Genomic DNA, 18,327 nt, shown 5'->3' on the forward strand with positions numbered 1-18,327 from the left:
AGTTCATAAGTTCTAAGTATGTTTCACATATTCGTCTTTGTCTTTCTTAGAAATGTCATCTAAAACAAATTGATACCATTCGTCATGAAACTCGTTGATGTCCACTTGATTGTATGTGTCTTGATCGCACCACTAAAAATGATACCTACAAAAATGGAAAAAATAGTTGCGGAAAAGGATACTTTGCATTCCATATCTCGCAAGTAAATTAACAAGGTAGGATAAGTAATCGTAAAGGATACTCAAATCCACATTGGCGCCCAAGTTATCAGAGTTGGCAATGAATACATATTCTTTACCCTGCATATGATGATAAAGTATAATGGTAAGTAACTGTGTTATAAAATATGGAGGGATGGCCTAAAGCTTATAGCCTTGTAAAGGAGAGAAAGTGCAACGAGATTTATAAGTATTATATACTATTTTCACCTTAGATAATAAATCATCAAGCTTCCCGCTGTTCTTTAGGGATGGGAATACGTCACCATGGCCGGGTGGGTACCTTCATTACAAAAGAATCACAAACAGTATTATAACAAAAGTTATATAGCATTGGACACTACACAGCAAGGCAGGTTAGTGAAATCATTCTGATACCACAACGATAAACCATAAACACTCCATACAGAATACCTAAATAAATAACACTCCATACCACAAGTTATACTTATTATTCTGCCAAGAAAAGAATACCAACACTAGTAGAAAAATGGTCTTTTATGGCAAAAACTAAGTTATAACTGATATAACTTATTATTCATTCATATTCCCATAACTGATTCTCCAGATTTTGCAATAGTACCCAAGTTCTTAATCAAATCATCCTTGGTCATACCAACATCCCAATCCCGTATAGAAAGGATTTTCTTCTCCTTAACTTAATCTGTAACTGGTTTGGTACACATTTATGTTCAATAACATACCACAACAATCTAACCACCCAGTCAAGAGATTTCCTAGCTATCACCTCTGATTCTCTGCAATACAAAACAAAATAAACTATGTAAATGACTACAATCAGTGACATTGTATATGTGTGTACAATTTAAGAAGCGAGATTTAAACAAACTTCTTAACGACATCTGAGTCAGTGGAGTGATTGTTTGAAACCCCACCGATCTTCGCTTCAACCTTTGGTGGATCTATAAGCTCGCCTGAGTAAGCCACAATATTCGCTTGTATTTTAGTACCTATATTACCATCCAAACAGATCCGAAAAATTACAGTAGCAACTCTATAAAAAAATAATTAGAATATAGCTATTCTCGGAATCAAGACTCTGTTCAGGAGATTTGAGAAAGAAAAAAAAAACTAATCTTTAGAGGAACTGACGAACATGGCTGTGAAAGGGCATGAAACGACGAACGCCGTCGAGGATGAGCCGCAAAGATCAAGCGACGTCTAGCAGCGTCGATGCGGAGCGGCGGCGATGACTGGCAAGTGAAACCCACGGCGAAAAAGTAGAGAGGGATTACAAACCATTAACTTCAAAAAAAAAAAATGAGAAGAAAAAAACCCTAACCTTGGAAGGAATAGGTGAAGCCGATTGTGAACGATTACGAAACAAGAAACTCCGACCAAACCCATGGCTAGATACATGAACGACGAGAGGCAAAATACAAACGGAGTCGAAGACTGTGAGGATAGACGGCCAAACCACGAGGCGATGGGTTTGGAGGAGACGAATGCGCTGTGATTTTTGTTCAAGGACGAGAATATTTGGGAAAAAGAACGAGGCCTTGTGGTTTATTTTACTAAACCATTAATGGCGTTTCTTAGGAAAAGGCCATTAAAACTTACGCCCAACAAAACGGCTCCACGTGGCTGGGCATGAGAGTTCTCTTTGCTAGTTTTGATAGCGTTCGATATTTAAATGTCATCATATATAATTTTAACCACATGGCATTCAATGATTGGTTTACATTTTTTTAATGGCGTTTCAAATTTAAACGCCATGAATATTTTTTTGTTGTACCTCTTCCAAAAGTGACGTGGCGCTCTCTAATTCGTCTTTTGCTTTAAACACAATCTCGAAAATACAATAATTACTTTTAATGGCGTTTTTTTTCACTAACGCCATTAAAGAGGCGCCATTAAAAGCCATTTTTCTACTAGTGTGACTACAAGATAGTGAAATCCTTTGCACTGGCAGAGTGCCCCCAGACCTATGTGTATTTCACCGAATTGGGTAACCATATCGTGTGTACTTTGTTTATTGCACTGTTTGTTGTTTATCCATAATCTGTGTCTAAGCAAGTTGTCGGACACATTGTCAACACATTGTGTGCGATATTTTATCTTTGTGACTAATCAGAATTTCAACGGTAAATTCAAAAGTAAATGATTACATGCTCTTTTTTAAACAACATTCTATTTACTTTTAAAAAAGAGAACATCCAACATCCAGAGGCTCTATACTATTTATGGGTAAGAAATATATACATAACCTTAGCAAGGTCATAAAAATGTCTACTCTATTCCCGTATTTATGTGAGGACAGTGCAATAAATAAGTGACTACGACGGCCCATATATTCAGACCTAGCAAGTATATAAGTCATATGTCACAGCTTCTTTCATATAGTAAATAAATACTGAATGTTACAACTTAAAATAAAGCTAAACCCTTTTTTAAACTATGTTTACGTGCATCTGTGTACGTATATGTATGCATGTGAGAAATATAAGCGTGTATATTTATATCATGAGTATAGAATTGTGACGATGGGTAAGAGAATTGATTGATAAATATTATATAATATATATATATATATATATATATATATATATATATATATATATATACATAAATGCTGTAGTTTTATATTGCCAATCTGATGAGATAAAATCGATCATATGAATATCTAAAATCTTGTGGTCCTCAATTTAGTGTGGTAGTGTCTGATCAAGGATTTTCTTTATGAAGAAGAAGAGCTTTTGGCTAAAATCAAATTGAGCATGGGACACAAATTAAGTCTTTCATGATCCATTTAGTATTATTGTTAAATTGATGAGACCTGGTTGGGGAGTCGTGGGAGGTTGGTTGTGCATCTGGTTGAGGAAGGCGATCTGTTGTCGCATCTCCTGCAGCTCGGCTTGTTAGGCATCCATCTGAGCTCGCATCTCGGCAACCAATGGATCGGTCTGAGATGACGAACTTGACGAGCCTCTATCTAGCGTTTGGGCAACACCCAGCGATGACCTTGGGATCGAAGACCCTAAACCGACTTCCCAATCTCTGCGTACTCCCAAAACTTCGCGCATCACGTACATCTCCCCATCTTCTTGGGAGACCACGGTGTTTTGCTCCGCCGCTTGCCACAAAATATCTATCGTTTGGGCGGTGATTTGATCCTTAAAAAAAACCACAAAAAACTTATCAGATAAGAATAATTTAAGTAATTAAATATAGTAAATAAAACAATTAACTTACGAATTGCGACTTCGCGAAGTCCGTCGTCCACGATCCCTTAGCGTCATGGTGTTTTTCTGACCATATCGCTAAAGCCGAGCCTATACTCCCATCTTCCCTTCGCTGTAGATTTTTCAACATTAAAATATGAATCACATATATATTTCATATTAATATTAAGCGACTTACATTCCTCGGGCGATGACCAAAAAAACTAAGCGACCCTTGTCTCGCCTTCGTCTTCTTCATCTTCGAATTTTCCCAGTTGCGGACAGACTTCGCCTGCGAGACATAAATTCGTTAAGTTCAATTTTAAGAAATTCAAATTACCGTCGGAAGTTCAACTCATACCTTAAGCTTCGGCGAGTCGAACGTCTCTATTGCTTTCAACCATGCTTCCTGGTTGTAGCCTTCGAGAGTTTCATTTTTAGCGAGATCCTTACTCCCGAAAAATGTCTTGAAGAAGAGCTATGATAACCTCGACTTCTGGCCACGGCGCATCCTCTTCGCATCGCGAATGGTAGTCATATCAATCTCGTTGAGAATAGGATCTGCAGGCACAAGCTCGCCACTGTCGGGATGTTCATAAACAAAGCGATACTCATTATGAATCGAGTTCATAAGAGCCGCCACACTCTGCGCAGGCACATGATTCCAGTCTGGGAGGTCGACTGGAATGGTACTCTTGATCAGGTTTCCTAATCGGTTTTGGAACGTCCCGATCAACGGATTTTGCTCTTTGACGTCTTGGTAGAACGCCTTCGCCTGCGTTCGCTGTGATGATACCATTCGGTGTATTCCGGGGTAAACCCCTTGTTCAAAAAGTGATTCTTTACGACCCCGATGTCCAGCCATCTCACGTTATTGCAAGACTTACAAGGACAACGATAATGACCGTTTTCGTTCGGGAGTTTGCTTGCAAGGCGGATAAACTCGTTAACACCTATTTTATATTGCAAACTCAACTGATTGTTCTCGGTAATCCAGTCCCTACTTGGATTTGACATTCTTCTAAATGAGACGGGAAATTGAGAGATAAAAATGAATCATTAGAATTCATTTTGTAAGAGTGAATTATTGACATTGAGAGGTAAAATTGAGAGTGAATATTTGAAATTTAGAGTAAATTGTTATGAAATTGAGAGTGATGAATTATTAGGAAATTGAGAGTCACTCGTTAACATTTGAAAAATTCGAGAGCGAATTTGTAAGAGTGAAACAGAAATTGTGAAAAATATGTATTAATTTGGAAAAATGGTTAGAATTCGTTATATTATTGAAAGAGTTAATTTTTTTTACAAATACTTATTATTCTACCGAAAATTCAGCAGAGTTTCCCCTAAAATATTGACTAGCCAAAATCTGCAATTTAAAAAAAAACACATATATAACCAACCAGGACTATTAATTAACATACTAAATAATATACCGAGCCTCCGTAGCTCGGTTGCAATAAATTTTCAATAAGTTTAAATTAAATTTAACATGTTACTAATTCAACAAATTGCAATCAAATTACACTAAACATGTTACATTAAATTACACTAAACATGTTACTAATTAATTTAATATGTTACTTTTAACTTAATTAATCTAATCTAACATATTACATATTATTAAAAGTAATCAACTTAATTAATCTAATCTAACATATTATTAAAAGTAATCAACTTAATTAATCTAATCTAAGATATTAGATATTATTAAAATAACTAACCTTTTCCGAGGCGACGAAGAGGCAACGAGCTACAACGGGGGACTGTGAGTGACCAAGCTGCGACGAGGTCGGGCACGGGCTGCGGCAAGTTGGTGTCGACGAGGGGGCTGTTCACGGGCGGCGAGCGGGACGAACCTGCAAAGAGACAGAGTGAGATGGGGATAAAGGTGAGAGAGAGAGAGACGTACCGGGGCGGCGGGGCTGGACGCGGGGCAGGGCAGCAGGGGCGGTGGGGCAGCGGGGTGGCGGGGCGATGGGGCAGCGGGGCGGCGAGGTGGCAGGGATTGACGAGGGGTGGGGCAGCGGCGCTGGTGGCGGGGCGGTGGGGCAACAGGGCGGCGAGGTGGCAGGGATTGACGAGGGGTGGGGCAGTGGCGCTGGTGGCGGGGCGGTGGGGCAGCGGGGCGGCGGGTTGGTCACGGCGCCGGAGTGGGGGTCGCGGGTGGCTGGGCAGGAGGGTGGTGGGGCAGCGGGGCGGCGGGCTGGTCACGGCGGCGGGGCGGGACAAACTGGTCAGAGATGGAGAGAAAGATGAGTGAGAGAGAGAGAGAGAGAGAGAGAGAGAGAGAGAGAGACGTACCTTGGAAGATGACGACGAAGGGGTCACGGGCGGCGGGGGAGGTCACGGCGGAGGTTGAACGACCGTCGGAGAGAGAGAGAGAGTTAGATAGAGAGAGAGAGGCTGTTTGGGCGAGGAAGAAGACGCTCGGGTATTTAAAATACCCTAAAACTATTGGGTGCGATAATGTTGCACTGATAGTTCATTTTTTAGAACAATATTCAACTTCTTAAATGTAGTATTTTGGTTTATGTATTTTGTTGTGGAATGCATCTTTTTATTACTAAAAAAACAAAGAAATTTGTAACTTACTATGCCATTCCAAACATCACATTTGAGATATATCCAACATTTGAAAACTTATTATAAAAATAGTCAAACAGATGATGTGTCACTTGAATAAGCCATTTATATTTTCAATTTTGTCCTTTCAGCTTTTTTTTTTCTAAAGTGATTTGTCACTCTCTCTCTCATACAGTTTTTATTTCCTCATCAAAACTTCAAAAATCCATATCTTCCTCATATGAACTCGAAATTGAGTGATTCCAAATCCTATGGATTTGTGGCGAGGAGAGCTTCAAAAATAGAGTCATTGTGTTGGATGAAAAATCCTGTCTTCTACTGTAGAATTCCGCCGGAGTTCACCATTGGTACATTAATTGTCGAATTTTTTAAATTAATTACATTTTTGTGTTAATTATAACATAATTAATATAAGGATATTTAATTCAATATAATTGTCATTTGTTATTTTCCTAAACGTTTGCAAACGTTGGCTACATCCCAATTTTATAGTTTAGTTTTGGCTACAAATCACAACGCCCAAAAGTTAATGCTTTTGTTTATGCACTTTCTTATCAATCAATAAATTAACATGTTTTATGTAATAGAGAAATAAAATATTATTTCATGCGTTTTAATACATAAATGACACATATAAATTTGGTGATATGAAAAGAGTAGTTATTTTGGTCAAATTTGTAAAATATAAAAGTACTAGAGATTTAAAATTATAATTTAAGAAAATTATTAAAGTGAGAAAGAATATATCTAAAATATTATTTAGCAGATGTAAAATAGAGATGGGTTGGAGTTGTAAAGCACTATTCACTCATGCAAATATGCATTTTGGATCAAAATTTTGCATTACTATTGGAGATGCTTTGAACAGAGCAAGGATGAGAACTAGACGAGAAGAAGGAATTGCAAGATCTCGAGTGCTGTTTTGTGCATAATTATCAGGTCATTCTAATTAAAAATAAATTATTTGAATGATATTTTGTGGTTTTAAACAAAATTATTAAGAATTAAAGTCATTTAAAAAGGCATTCAAATATTTTTATCCTTCTTTTAATTTTACTCAATACTTGGTTTAAAGTCATTTGAATGGTTCACCATTAAAAAAACGTTTATTTTAAAATAAAAGGAAATGTTTTGAAAATATATATATAACTTCATAAGCCAGTAAAAATACATAAGACGGCCGGCAAGGACAAATATTGTGGTGTTTCAAGGTAATGGAAAGAACAAATATACTAATGATAAAATATATATTTGGTTTTGGATCAGGAAATCTATTCCGTGTCTCTCAAAGAAATGACAGCAACATAATGCAGCCAAATAACCATCAAAGAAATCTCTTTCCCAGTCTTACTATAAATAAAATCAAGAAGAATAAAAGGTATTTGTAAGGATATGATTACATATCGCATTTTTATTTCACATGGGAATCTCTACATTTGGATATCACTGCGTACTCTGGAGCGTGACCAAGCGATAGAAAGATTTAATTTTTGGAATATTATAGAGTCATCTATGAGGAATGGCCACAGTAAAAACATTTACCCTCAGAAGTGAACTCAGAAACCAAATCTAGAATATAATTAACTTTTGTGTGTGTGTCTGTGTGTTAAATATAATACTTTCCTTCGACATTTATTTATGCACAAGAAACTCAGCATTTTCTTGAAAAATGAAGCTTATACAATTATGGTCACTCGATACTTCGAACAACTGGTTATTAATACGTGGCTTATGAAAGAGAATAGCATACAAGACACAACTATAAAGTAAATATGAATATTTACGACAGATGAAATCAATATACATATATACAATTAGAGAAAGACTAGTAAAAATTATAAAAATAAAAAGCAAAACAAAATAAAAGAGTGTGAGTTGGAAGATGGTTGAGGGGTCTATTTTTGTGTCCAAAAATACCCACCTGCTAATACCACAACGCTTCTCTACTATTTCCCTTTACATACCAGAGAAAAGCCCATCTCTCTCTCTCTCTCTCTCTCACACACACAAAGAGAGAGAAAAAGAGAGAGAAGAGACTCTCTCAAACACTCAACCCTCTCTTCCAACCTTCCAAAGGTAAAAAATAATAGTATATATTTTGTGATGATTCGAGAAGAAAAAAAAATAATTTAATGAGACCATTGCTATAATCATTAACTGTACATGTTTGTGTTTTGGGTGTGGTAAATAACAATGAATGAACTAGGGCTTGGTGTGATGATGGAGTTTCCAAATGAAATAGCGGAGGAGGATCAGATAAGCCCTGATTCGCAGCTGAGGAAGATGGGAAGAGGGAAGATCGAGATCAAGAGGATTGAGAACACCACAAACAGACAAGTCACGTTCTGTAAACGACGCAACGGTCTCCTCAAGAAGGCTTACGAGCTTTCGGTGCTCTGCGATGCTGAGGTGGCTCTAATCGTCTTTTCAACCCGTGGACGGCTCTATGAATATGCTAATAACAGGTGATTTTTTTTTTTTTGAAGAATTTTTTCTTCTTCTTCTATAAATTGTTATTGAACAACAGTTTGGTTGGTTTTGTCTTGTTATGGTAATTATATTTTTTTTAATTAGTTTTTGCATAACATATATTTCATTTTGGCTGTATATATACATATTATTTTATAGGGTTTTTTGAAATATTACCTTTTTGCTTCATGAGTTGTGTTACCAAGATCTGTTTCTATTCTTGTGTTAGATATGCATACATATAGCTGAGCAAGCATGTGATGAGATTTTAAAAGTACTACTACGCTCATGAAATGAGATTTTACTGATCCGGACAAGCATATATATATATATATATATACTGATTTTTATTGGATTTTTTTTTTCCTTCTAATTTTCACTTTTTATTTTTAGGCCATATGAACCCGTTCCTCTTTTTTTTTATTTTTTTTTTATTTAAGGGATATGAGCTTTTTCTGGCGATTAATTTCACACTTGTAGCAGAAAAAGGAAAGTCTTTGTTGTGTGTCTATTCTTGTGAGTTTTCATGTTTGGTTTCTAAACCCTAATCATATGTTCAATAGAGAATCCCAGATCTGGTGGCAAATATTATTAGGTCCTATATTGAAATAAACAGTTTAGTGGAGTGGTGGTGCAATAGTAGTTCTTCTTGTTATAGAGCAACAACTTAATAAGCACACTGAAGGTTTTGTAGATCATAACTTTACTTTGATACTTTATTTTCTCTCTCTCTCATGTCATCAATCACTCCAAAAAATATAAATGTCTATACCCTAGAGCTGTCGAACTCTTATTAGCTCACAATCTGTTTCCCTCTTAACATATTCCTAGATGTATGTGTATATATATATATATATATATATATATATATATATATATGTATATGTCTTATATATATTTACATCACTCTTGAAATTTGATCCGCAGCATAAGAATGCATTGTCACCTATGACAATTCAGAAATTGGGGGTTTCTTTTTCTTATTCCAAATTATTAGAAATAAGGCTCAAAAACTTAAATGGATATGATTCCAAAGTCATTAACGCTGCTCGTACCAGCAGTTTGGTCAGAGATGAATTATGAAGGTTAATTATTTATGGAACTAGTTAGCACCAACTAAATAGAGAGAGAAAGAGAGAGAACATCATCACCTAACTAGGGTTTCCAGTATTGTATAGTATATTGACGGTGTCATTAATTTCACAGCCTTCGACCATTTTACCCTTTATGACTATTATTAACATGGCTTTTCTCATATATTTTTTTACCCTACTGAAAAAAAGTATTTTTTAAAAATCGTACATATCTAATTTATATGTAATTTTGCTGAAGAGTTATGTTTCCTACCAAAGAGAAGTATCTGTAGGTAACTTAATGTGGGCAATAAAATACGACAGAAAAAATTAATTCCCACCGTAATACGCGTAGAGAAAATGATATGGATAGGATTTACTTCCACACACAAAAATCGATGATTAATATTCATAATCATATAGATCCGCCCATATATTGGCTAGATCTTCTTAGAGGTGATTGGAGTGACATAATAAAAGGTAGTTCTCTTGAGAGAGAAGGAGAGAGTGAAACAAATAAATCAATAAAAAAAAAGTGCATATAGATGATAAAAGCTAAACCCAATAAGAAAATTGTTTTGCGAAAATTTGGCGAGGACTAGAGACTGCATGGGAAGGTAAAAAGCATGCAAAGAAATGGGTTGTCAAGACAGACTTCTGAGCTTCTCAGTATGTGCTCAGACACAAAAATGATATAGGGTTCTTTTCATGTAGTCATTCCAAACATATTGCTTCAAATAATATGACGAGAATTAAAAAAAAATGTTGAAAGAGATGACAGCGAAAGCATTTAAGTTTAGTTTTAGCGGTGTTTCCCTGGTTATTACACGATTTGTAATGGGTCACTGACACGTGGCGTGAACTTAGTGGCTCTAATGCTCGAACCAATCATATTGTGTGATCTTCTGCCAGGTTTTCAGAGATCAACCAATCACTGGGTCGACGAAATTAAGGATATACCATCCGGGGGATTTCCTAGATCGTTATTGTATAAATATCACTGAGTTTTCATATAATATATTACGGACACATATATGCATCTGCAGGATATTAGTTATTATTTGATCAGCGGCGCGTTGCTTTTGTCAAATATTTAAGAAGATTGCCATATATATATACAGATTTAGTAACCTAACGATGACCCAATTGACGTATGATTAATTAGTATTAATTAAGATAATTAACATGTCTGCTTATATTACCGGTATGACTAAGCAAAATTAAAAAAATACATAATCTGTACTAGGAAAATATTTATTTTTTAATTGAATTATTGTCACTGTGGACGGAGCTAATTCAGGAATAGTGGGAGCTTAAGCCTGCTTAAATGTCTTCTTTTTTAATTTTATTTATTATTATTGAAATATATTATTTACCCTCCTCTAAGATTTGTTTTTCATATAATCCCCCTAGCTCAACTCCCTCCGTTAAAGTAGTTACTATATATATTCTTTTGAGGGCTTATTATTTCACAACTGAAATATAAAATCTGCATTTGTTTAATCAATTGGAAGGAAAACATAAGCCCCCTGAAGACCAAGTATATAATTCAACCCCTGAAAACATAATCATTTTGGACTAGTAGTGCAGTTATTTAGGAACAGGGAGATTTTTCTTATCATTTTTTTATTGTTGAAATTATTTAGAGTGGTAAATATATAATTAATCAAACAATATTTCTACCTAAACAAATCATTTTTTGTGTTTTGATTTCAGCGTTAGAGCAACAATTGATAGGTACAAGAAGGCATGTTCTGATACTTCAAACACAGGATCTGTAACTGAAGCCAACGTTCAGGTATATAATCAACAAAATAATGTATACACTTTAAACGCCCTTCTAAATAATATTTATTTTATTATTAAGTTATTTTTTGGTTAAAGGAACAGTATTCATATGAATACCTGTCAAATAAAAAAAGAAGATATAGGGCAATTATAAATTCTCAGAATAGCGTAATGTTTCTAATCTAAAATAATCATCGAGTTTTTATTGTAAGTTTTATCAGATTATATATATATATATATATATATATATATATATATATATATATATATATATATCAAATATATACTGAGCTAGTACACGTTTTTTATATTTTATTAGTAACTTTGGCATTTGTCAAATCAAGCGCCAATCTTAACGCTGTTCTATGATGATATTGAAATGTTGGATCTGCGTTCATGAATCAATGGTAGCTAGAAGCAGAATGATCATGGTTGAAAGATTTGTATTTTCAGTGTAGAAAAATTGGCAGTACAATGCACATCTAATCAAAGTGATTAGGTAATTAATTCTTGCTATCTTTAAATGTGACTTCAGTCTGCCAAATTAATTATATTAAGGTTTATATATAATTCGTTTAGTGTATCAATAATGTGTCAGTTAAAATGGTACAAGCTAATAAGTAAAAGCGTGTTAAATAAAAAATGATTGATTAGAACGTACATGTGTGTGTGTGTGTGTAAATTATGTTTTAACTTAACATTAACGAATTTTCAAATCATCAATGATATTCATCACAAACATTTGCAGTTCTACCAGCAAGAATCCTCCAAACTGAGGAGACAGATACGAGAGCTTCAAAATTCAAACAGGTAATTATGCAATCATTTCCGCAAATATATATCTCAGGTTCCTACATATATTATTTACCATGCTTAAACAACACTATTTTCTTAATTATATTATATAATTATTAAAGCGTAATTATAGAAATATCTTAGGTAAAGCTCTAAGATCAATAAGATTATAATTTTCCTGATGTAATTTGTCGTTCTTGATGACCACTATTTTTTCATAATACCAATTATATGATTACATGCATATCTTAGGTGAAGCTCTAATAAGTTCAATGATATTATTTTTCATGACATTACTTAGGTACCACTATTTTTTTTCATTGTATAATCTGCCATGCATCAGACCTTTTTTCATGATATACTAATATAATTATTAATATTTATATATATAACACCAGGCATATCTTAGGTGAGGCTCTAAGCACAATGACCCTCAAAGACCTGAAGAGCCTGGAAGGAAGGTTAGAGAAAGGTATAAGCCGAATCCGATCCAAGAAGGTAAACACACAATTTATGGCAAACATAAAAAAAAAAAAAACACGGAAAACATTCGTTATATTTATATGGAGTGCTTGAAATTGATGGCAGAATGAAAGGCTGTTCGAGGAAATAGAGTTCATGCAAAAAAGAGTATGTACATCTTTCGATGCTTCTTCGTATAATTCGTATGTTCCAAGATATATATACATATATGTGTATATATATATATATATATATGTACATGTCAATTATATGGTGATGCTCAAATGTTAATGCAGGAGATGGAATTGCAGAGCCATAACAACTATCTGAGAGCAAAGGTAAAATACTTGGTAATAATATAGTTATTTTACTTTGACTTATTTTGTAGGAAAGTTCTACATGAATAAGACTACTAATAAAACCACTTACAAAAAAAAAAAAAAAAAAAAAAAAAAAAAAAAAAAAAAAAACCTACAATATATTTTACTGTACTCAAAATTTAATGTCACCATCTTAATTAGGAGTATTTGGTATTTGGGAACCCTCTAGTCCTTTTTTTATAATTTGTTTTGCTGAGCTTGTAATTTTTTTTACCTGGAAAATTTTCGCAAATATCAAGTTGGAGTCATGTGAATCTAGGGTAAACTATGCCATTTTAGTATGTCTTACGGACAAACATATTGAAAATTTACAGTGGAAAATAATTTTTTTTAGGGTCCATTAGGAAATTAATTAGCCAACTTAGACGTTTGACATTGTTAAATAATCAACGTTTGGTAAATTTTAAGTAAATAGTCAATTTCAAACGTAAACTTTAGGTAAATAACTATTTTTATATACCAAATGTTGACTATTTATCTAAAATTTATATTTAAAAGTGACTATTTAACTAAAATTTATCAAATGTTGGCACAATATCAAACGTTTAAGTTGATTATTTTCCTAATTTTTTGTTTTTTTTTATAGTCACCAATTTATAAGAAAAATGTCGAAAGAAAATACAAGTTCCATAGAGAAAAAAAAAAATCGTTGATCATCATGAGTCATGACCCGAATAATGTAGGTGTGTTGGATAATGTCAAATTGATATTAATTCATAAAACGAGATTAGCCTGAGGTGATATAATTATATACATATATGTATATGTGTGTATATACAGATTGGGGAAAGCGAGAGGATCCAACAGCAACAGCAGGAAGAAGAGGAGCATCAGCAAATGAGGCTGATGCCAGGTGGCGAGACGTCATACGATCGCCCTAATAATAATAATAATAATAGTAATAATAATAATAGTAATGACTTCCTTCCAATGACTCTCATGGACTCCAACGCTGACCATTACTCTCGCCAAGACCACCACACCGCTAATTTCCAGCTTGTGTAAGCCCTATTCCCTTCTAGTTTTCAATAACTTCAATTATTGTGTCTTTGTTTTTGCCTTTGGTTGTGATCAGTTTTCGACCGTTGATTATACGCAGCTGAGGACGGTAGACGAGTTTTCCTTTGTGCTTTACTACGACGTGGAATGAGTGATCAGATCTATATATGTCGTTGTAATTGCGTAGTTCTACACTGAACTTACTGTACTTTGTGTGTTTTGTTTCCCCTAATACTGTTTTGGCTTAGACTATACTCTACTACGTACTTTTGACTCTTCTTTTCCCTCCTAAATTTAAATGCCTTGAACTTGTCATCAGCTCATGTTACTTAATATGCCCCCAAATAGTTTGATGTTTTTTTTTTTTTTTAATCCGCTGACTTTTATGGGAAAATTTATTGTTAGGAACTACCATAGAAAAAAAAAAAAGTTTAAGTGGTTACTCATGTCATTGTCATGCCGAATATTTTATCAGAATCTGACACATCTTAAATGGGTATGTGATCTAATTTTATAGATTCAGTCCAAGATAAGCGAATGTTGTGAGCTATATATATATATATATGTGTATATATATATATATATTAAGGGTATAGGATTCCATGAAAACTAACAGCTTTTAAGGTTATAGGTTAGGAACACGATGATATAGTTCACAATTCTAGAAACAATTTCTGATTTATGCTCTTTTGTGTAGAAAAAAAACCTTGAGAGGGTGAGAGAGGTCTACAAACAAATCGAAAAAATGACGAGATTGTCATTTTTTTTAAACTGACAATCCGATTTAAACTATTGTTTTACTAATCCTGCCGGGTCTTGTTTTACAAACGCGTCTCAAACAGATTGGTGCAATTCTAGACATTGAAATGTATTTTTTTTTTAACAGGCCGGACCTGTTTCAAAAGTATTGAGTGAGTGAATATAAAAGTGTTTTTAGAGGTATAAGTGTAGAGAAGATGAAGAAATAGCGAATCGGAAATGAGAGAGAGAGTGTTCCGAGACTTTGGATATTTCTTATATTTGATATGAAATTGTATCACCTATTTATACATATGGTAGATACATGAGTGTAGTCTAGATACATGTGAAGTAATAAAGACGTGTAATAAATATGCCTAGTAAATAGATAATAATAAATATTACACAGAGAACAAGACATAGAAAATAACATGATAAATAAATGCGACAATTTCCCATGTGAAATGAATGCCGAGTGGTGCGAGTTCCCAAAGGCACATTTGTCAGGAAGAGGGGAGGCGAAGTGACGAGGACTAGGTGACGCTTAGCTCGGACGAGGTGGCGAAGTGTCAAGAGAAGGCCGAACTGCCGAGCTAGATTTCAACACTCCCCCTCAAGCTTGACTGTATATATTGAGGAGATCAAGCTTGCTACATAGCTCGGAGAATGTAGTTCGCGGAAGGGCTTTGGTGAGGATGTCGGCGAGCTGAACACCTGACGGAATGTATTCCATATCGATAATTTTTGCTTCAATCTTTTCACTGATGAAGTATCGGTCGATCTCGATATGTTTCGTTCTGTCATGGTGGACTGGATTTTTAGCTATGCTGAGAGCGGCTTGATTATCACAGAAAAGTTTGATTGGACCTTCGATGATGATCTTGAGGTCGTCGAGAACTTTCTTCAGCCAGATGCCTTCACATACTCCGCTTGCTAAAGACCTGAGCTCGGCTTCAGCACTACTTCTTGAGACAACAGACTGCTTCTTGCTTCGCCAGGTAACAAGATTTCCCCAGACGTATGTGCACATGCCTGATGTTGATCGTCTGTCTGGAACATATCCGGCCCAGTCCGCATCTGTAAACACTTCGACACCGCGACTTCGTCTTTTCTTGAAGGAGAGGCCAGTCCCTGGTGCAGCTTTGAGATATTGGAGGATCATCATAACTGCATCCATGTGAGTTTTCGAAGGGTTACTCATGAATCGACTTACCATACTCACTGCGAATCCAATATATGGTCTCGTGTGGGTGAGGTAGATGAGTTTTCCCACGAGCTGCTGAAATTTTTCTTTGTCAGTGGCGGCCTCGGTGGTGCGAGCTAGAAGTTTCACATTGGTATCAATCGGAGTGTCTACTGGTTTGCAGCCAAGCATGCCAGTTTCTTTGAGGAGATCCAAAATGTACTTGCGCTGTGAAACAGAGATACCCTTCTCAGACCGAGCTACCTCCATGCCAAGGAAGTATCGTAGCCTGCCGAGGTCCTTAACTTCGAACTCTGATGACAAAGTTTGCTTCAATCTCTTGATCTCTTCTAGGTCGTCTCCGGTGATGACTATATCGTCCACATACACACTAAGGATGGTGTGCTTGCCTTGTGTGGAGATTTTTGAGAAGAGTGTTGGATCTGCTTGACTCTGCTCGTAGTCGCAACGCTTGAGCACATTGGTGAATTTTCCGAACCATGCTCGAGGGGACTGTTTTAGACCGTATAGAGACTTCTTGAGTTTGCAGACTTTGTTGGCTCCTTGATCATTGTCAAATCCCGGTGGGAGTTGCATGTAGACTTCCTGTTCCAGTTCTCCATTTAGAAAAGCATTCTTCACATCGAGCTGAATGAGAGGCCAATCTAAGTTAGCTGCTAGTGAAAGAAGGATTCTGATGGTATTGAACTTCGCAACTGGAGCGAACGTCTCTTGATAGTCAATGCCATATGTCTTAGTGTACCCTTTTGCGACAAGGCGGGCTTTATATCTTTCCATTGTCCCATCTGGATTGTGTTTGATGGTGAAGAGCCGTCTACATCCAACAGTTCGCTTGCCTGGTGGTAGCTCGACGATATCCCACGTATCATTCTGTTCGAGGGCTTAGATCTCGGCATGACTCGCATCTTGCCACTCGGGACTTTGAGGGCTTCCTCGATGGATTGTGGCACTTTACCTTCATCTAACTTTGCCACATAGGCTTGGTAGCCCATAGATATGTTCTCATATTACACGTAATCCTCCATCCTGTATTGACCACACGACCGAGCAGGTTTTCTCAATGCAATGGGTAAGTCTGGAGATGAGATGTTACCTTGTTCAATAGTGTCGTGGTTCAGGTTCGTAGAGACATTTTGTTTACGGGCTTGTACCGGACTCTGAGTGATGTTCAGTTCGCATGGAGAGGGTTCAGAGGCTTGCGAGCTGGGAGTCAGAGTTGGACTGAGTGAGCTGGGAATCTCTTGAGCAGGTGAGGTCGGATTTGGGAGCGAACTAGGTGGACTAAAAGGCGAGGTGAATTTCGGGTTTATGATGAGCCAATTTGGGAAGTCATTTTCATTATTCTCCCCCTGACGAACTGGATTGGCGAAATAAGGGCTGAACTCATGAAAAGATACATCCATGGAGACTATGAATTTTCGTGACCGGGGTTCGTAGCATTTGTAGCATTTCTGAGTTGCTGAATAACCAAGTAAGATGCACTTGAGCGATTTTGGTTCCAGTTTACCTTGGTCATAAGAATGGGTGAAGACGGAACAGCCGAATACTTTCGCAGGTAGAGTTGAGATGAGACGAGAATGAGGGTATGTCTCTAGAAGGACTCGGGCCGGGATTTTGTAACCAAGGACCCGAGATGGCATTCTGTTTATGAGGTATGTGGCTGTGAGGACTGCTTCTCCCCAAAAATGAGGTGGAACGTTTGAGGAGAACATGATGGCTCAGGCGACCTCGAGAATGTGTCGATTTTTCCGCTCAGCTACCCCATTTTGTTGCGGGGTATGAACGCACGAGCTGGAGTGAATTATGCCATGTGTTTTGAAGAGATCGCCGAGCTCAGAATTAAAGTAATCTCGAGCGTTGTCGGTGTGGACAATTTGAATGGAGGTGTCGAACTGTGTTTGGACCATTTTGTGAAAGGTTTTGAATAGATTGGATGTTTCGGATTTTTGTTTCATCATGTATATCCAACTGAGTCTAGTGTGGTCTTTAACAAAGAGAAGGAACCATCGAACTCCAGTGATATTGGGAACTTTTGAGGGCCCCAATATATCACTGTAAATTGTGGAAAATGGACGAGATGGTTTGTATGAGGTGAGGTGATACGAGCTTCGAGAATGTTTGGCGAACTCACACATGTCACACTGAATGGAATTGATATTTTTATTGATAAACAAAGAAGGAAACAGTCTTTTGAGATACATGAAATTTGGATGCCCTAGTCTAAGATGATTGAGCATGATCTCTTTGTACTTGGGTGAATGTTGGGCGAGCTGACACATGGCGGGCTGATCTGGCTTGATGACATAGAGTCCGGTACTCAGATCGGCATTACCAATCTGTCTCCCCGTGACCTGTTCCTGAAACACACATGAACTTTCATCAAAAATAGTTCGGCACTTAGAGTCTTGGTTGAACTTATGCACAGATAA

General features: G+C 36.3%; 1 protein-coding gene across 2 annotated transcripts; it reads left to right on the plus strand.

The window, feature by feature from the left end:
• Positions 1-7,939: 7,939 nt before the first annotated feature.
• On the plus strand, positions 7,940-14,271 carry LOC149407089 (agamous-like MADS-box protein MADS1). Of its 2 annotated transcripts, XM_089610969.1 has the most exons (9): positions 7,940-8,066; positions 8,197-8,455; positions 11,249-11,330; positions 12,069-12,130; positions 12,514-12,613; positions 12,704-12,745; positions 12,874-12,915; positions 13,738-13,958; positions 14,057-14,271. In XM_089610969.1, exons 2-9 carry the CDS (start codon positions 8,208-8,210, stop codon positions 14,058-14,060), a joined length of 801 nt encoding a protein of 266 aa, XP_089467095.1. In that variant the 5' UTR covers positions 7,940-8,066; positions 8,197-8,207; the 3' UTR covers positions 14,061-14,271. The 2 variants fall into 2 exon arrangements, with proteins under 2 accessions (XP_089467095.1, XP_089467105.1); XM_089610979.1 differs by lacking the exon at positions 14,057-14,271 and having other exon boundaries at positions 13,738-13,962.
• Positions 14,272-18,327: the final 4,056 nt, after the last annotated feature.

The sequence above is a fragment of the Urtica dioica genome, chromosome 1 (assembly GCF_054948205.1).
Source record: "Urtica dioica subsp. dioica isolate 48M chromosome 1, U.dioica_male_clone48M_v1_H2, whole genome shotgun sequence".
Lineage (NCBI taxonomy): Eukaryota > Viridiplantae > Streptophyta > Magnoliopsida > Rosales > Urticaceae > Urtica > Urtica dioica.

What these genes read in the sequence shown, in the direction of transcription:
- LOC149407089 (XM_089610969.1), top strand. Translation starts at nt 8,208, where the DNA reads ATGATGGAGTTTCCAAATGAAATAGCGGAGGAGGATCAGATAAGCCCT. An exon ending in TAACTGAAGCCAACGTTCAG is followed by an intron (nt 11,331 to 12,068) that starts GTATATAATCAA and finishes AAACATTTGCAG; the next exon opens with TTCTACCAGCAAGAATCCTC. An exon ending in GAGCTTCAAAATTCAAACAG is followed by an intron (nt 12,131 to 12,513) that starts GTAATTATGCAA and finishes ATATAACACCAG; the next exon opens with GCATATCTTAGGTGAGGCTC.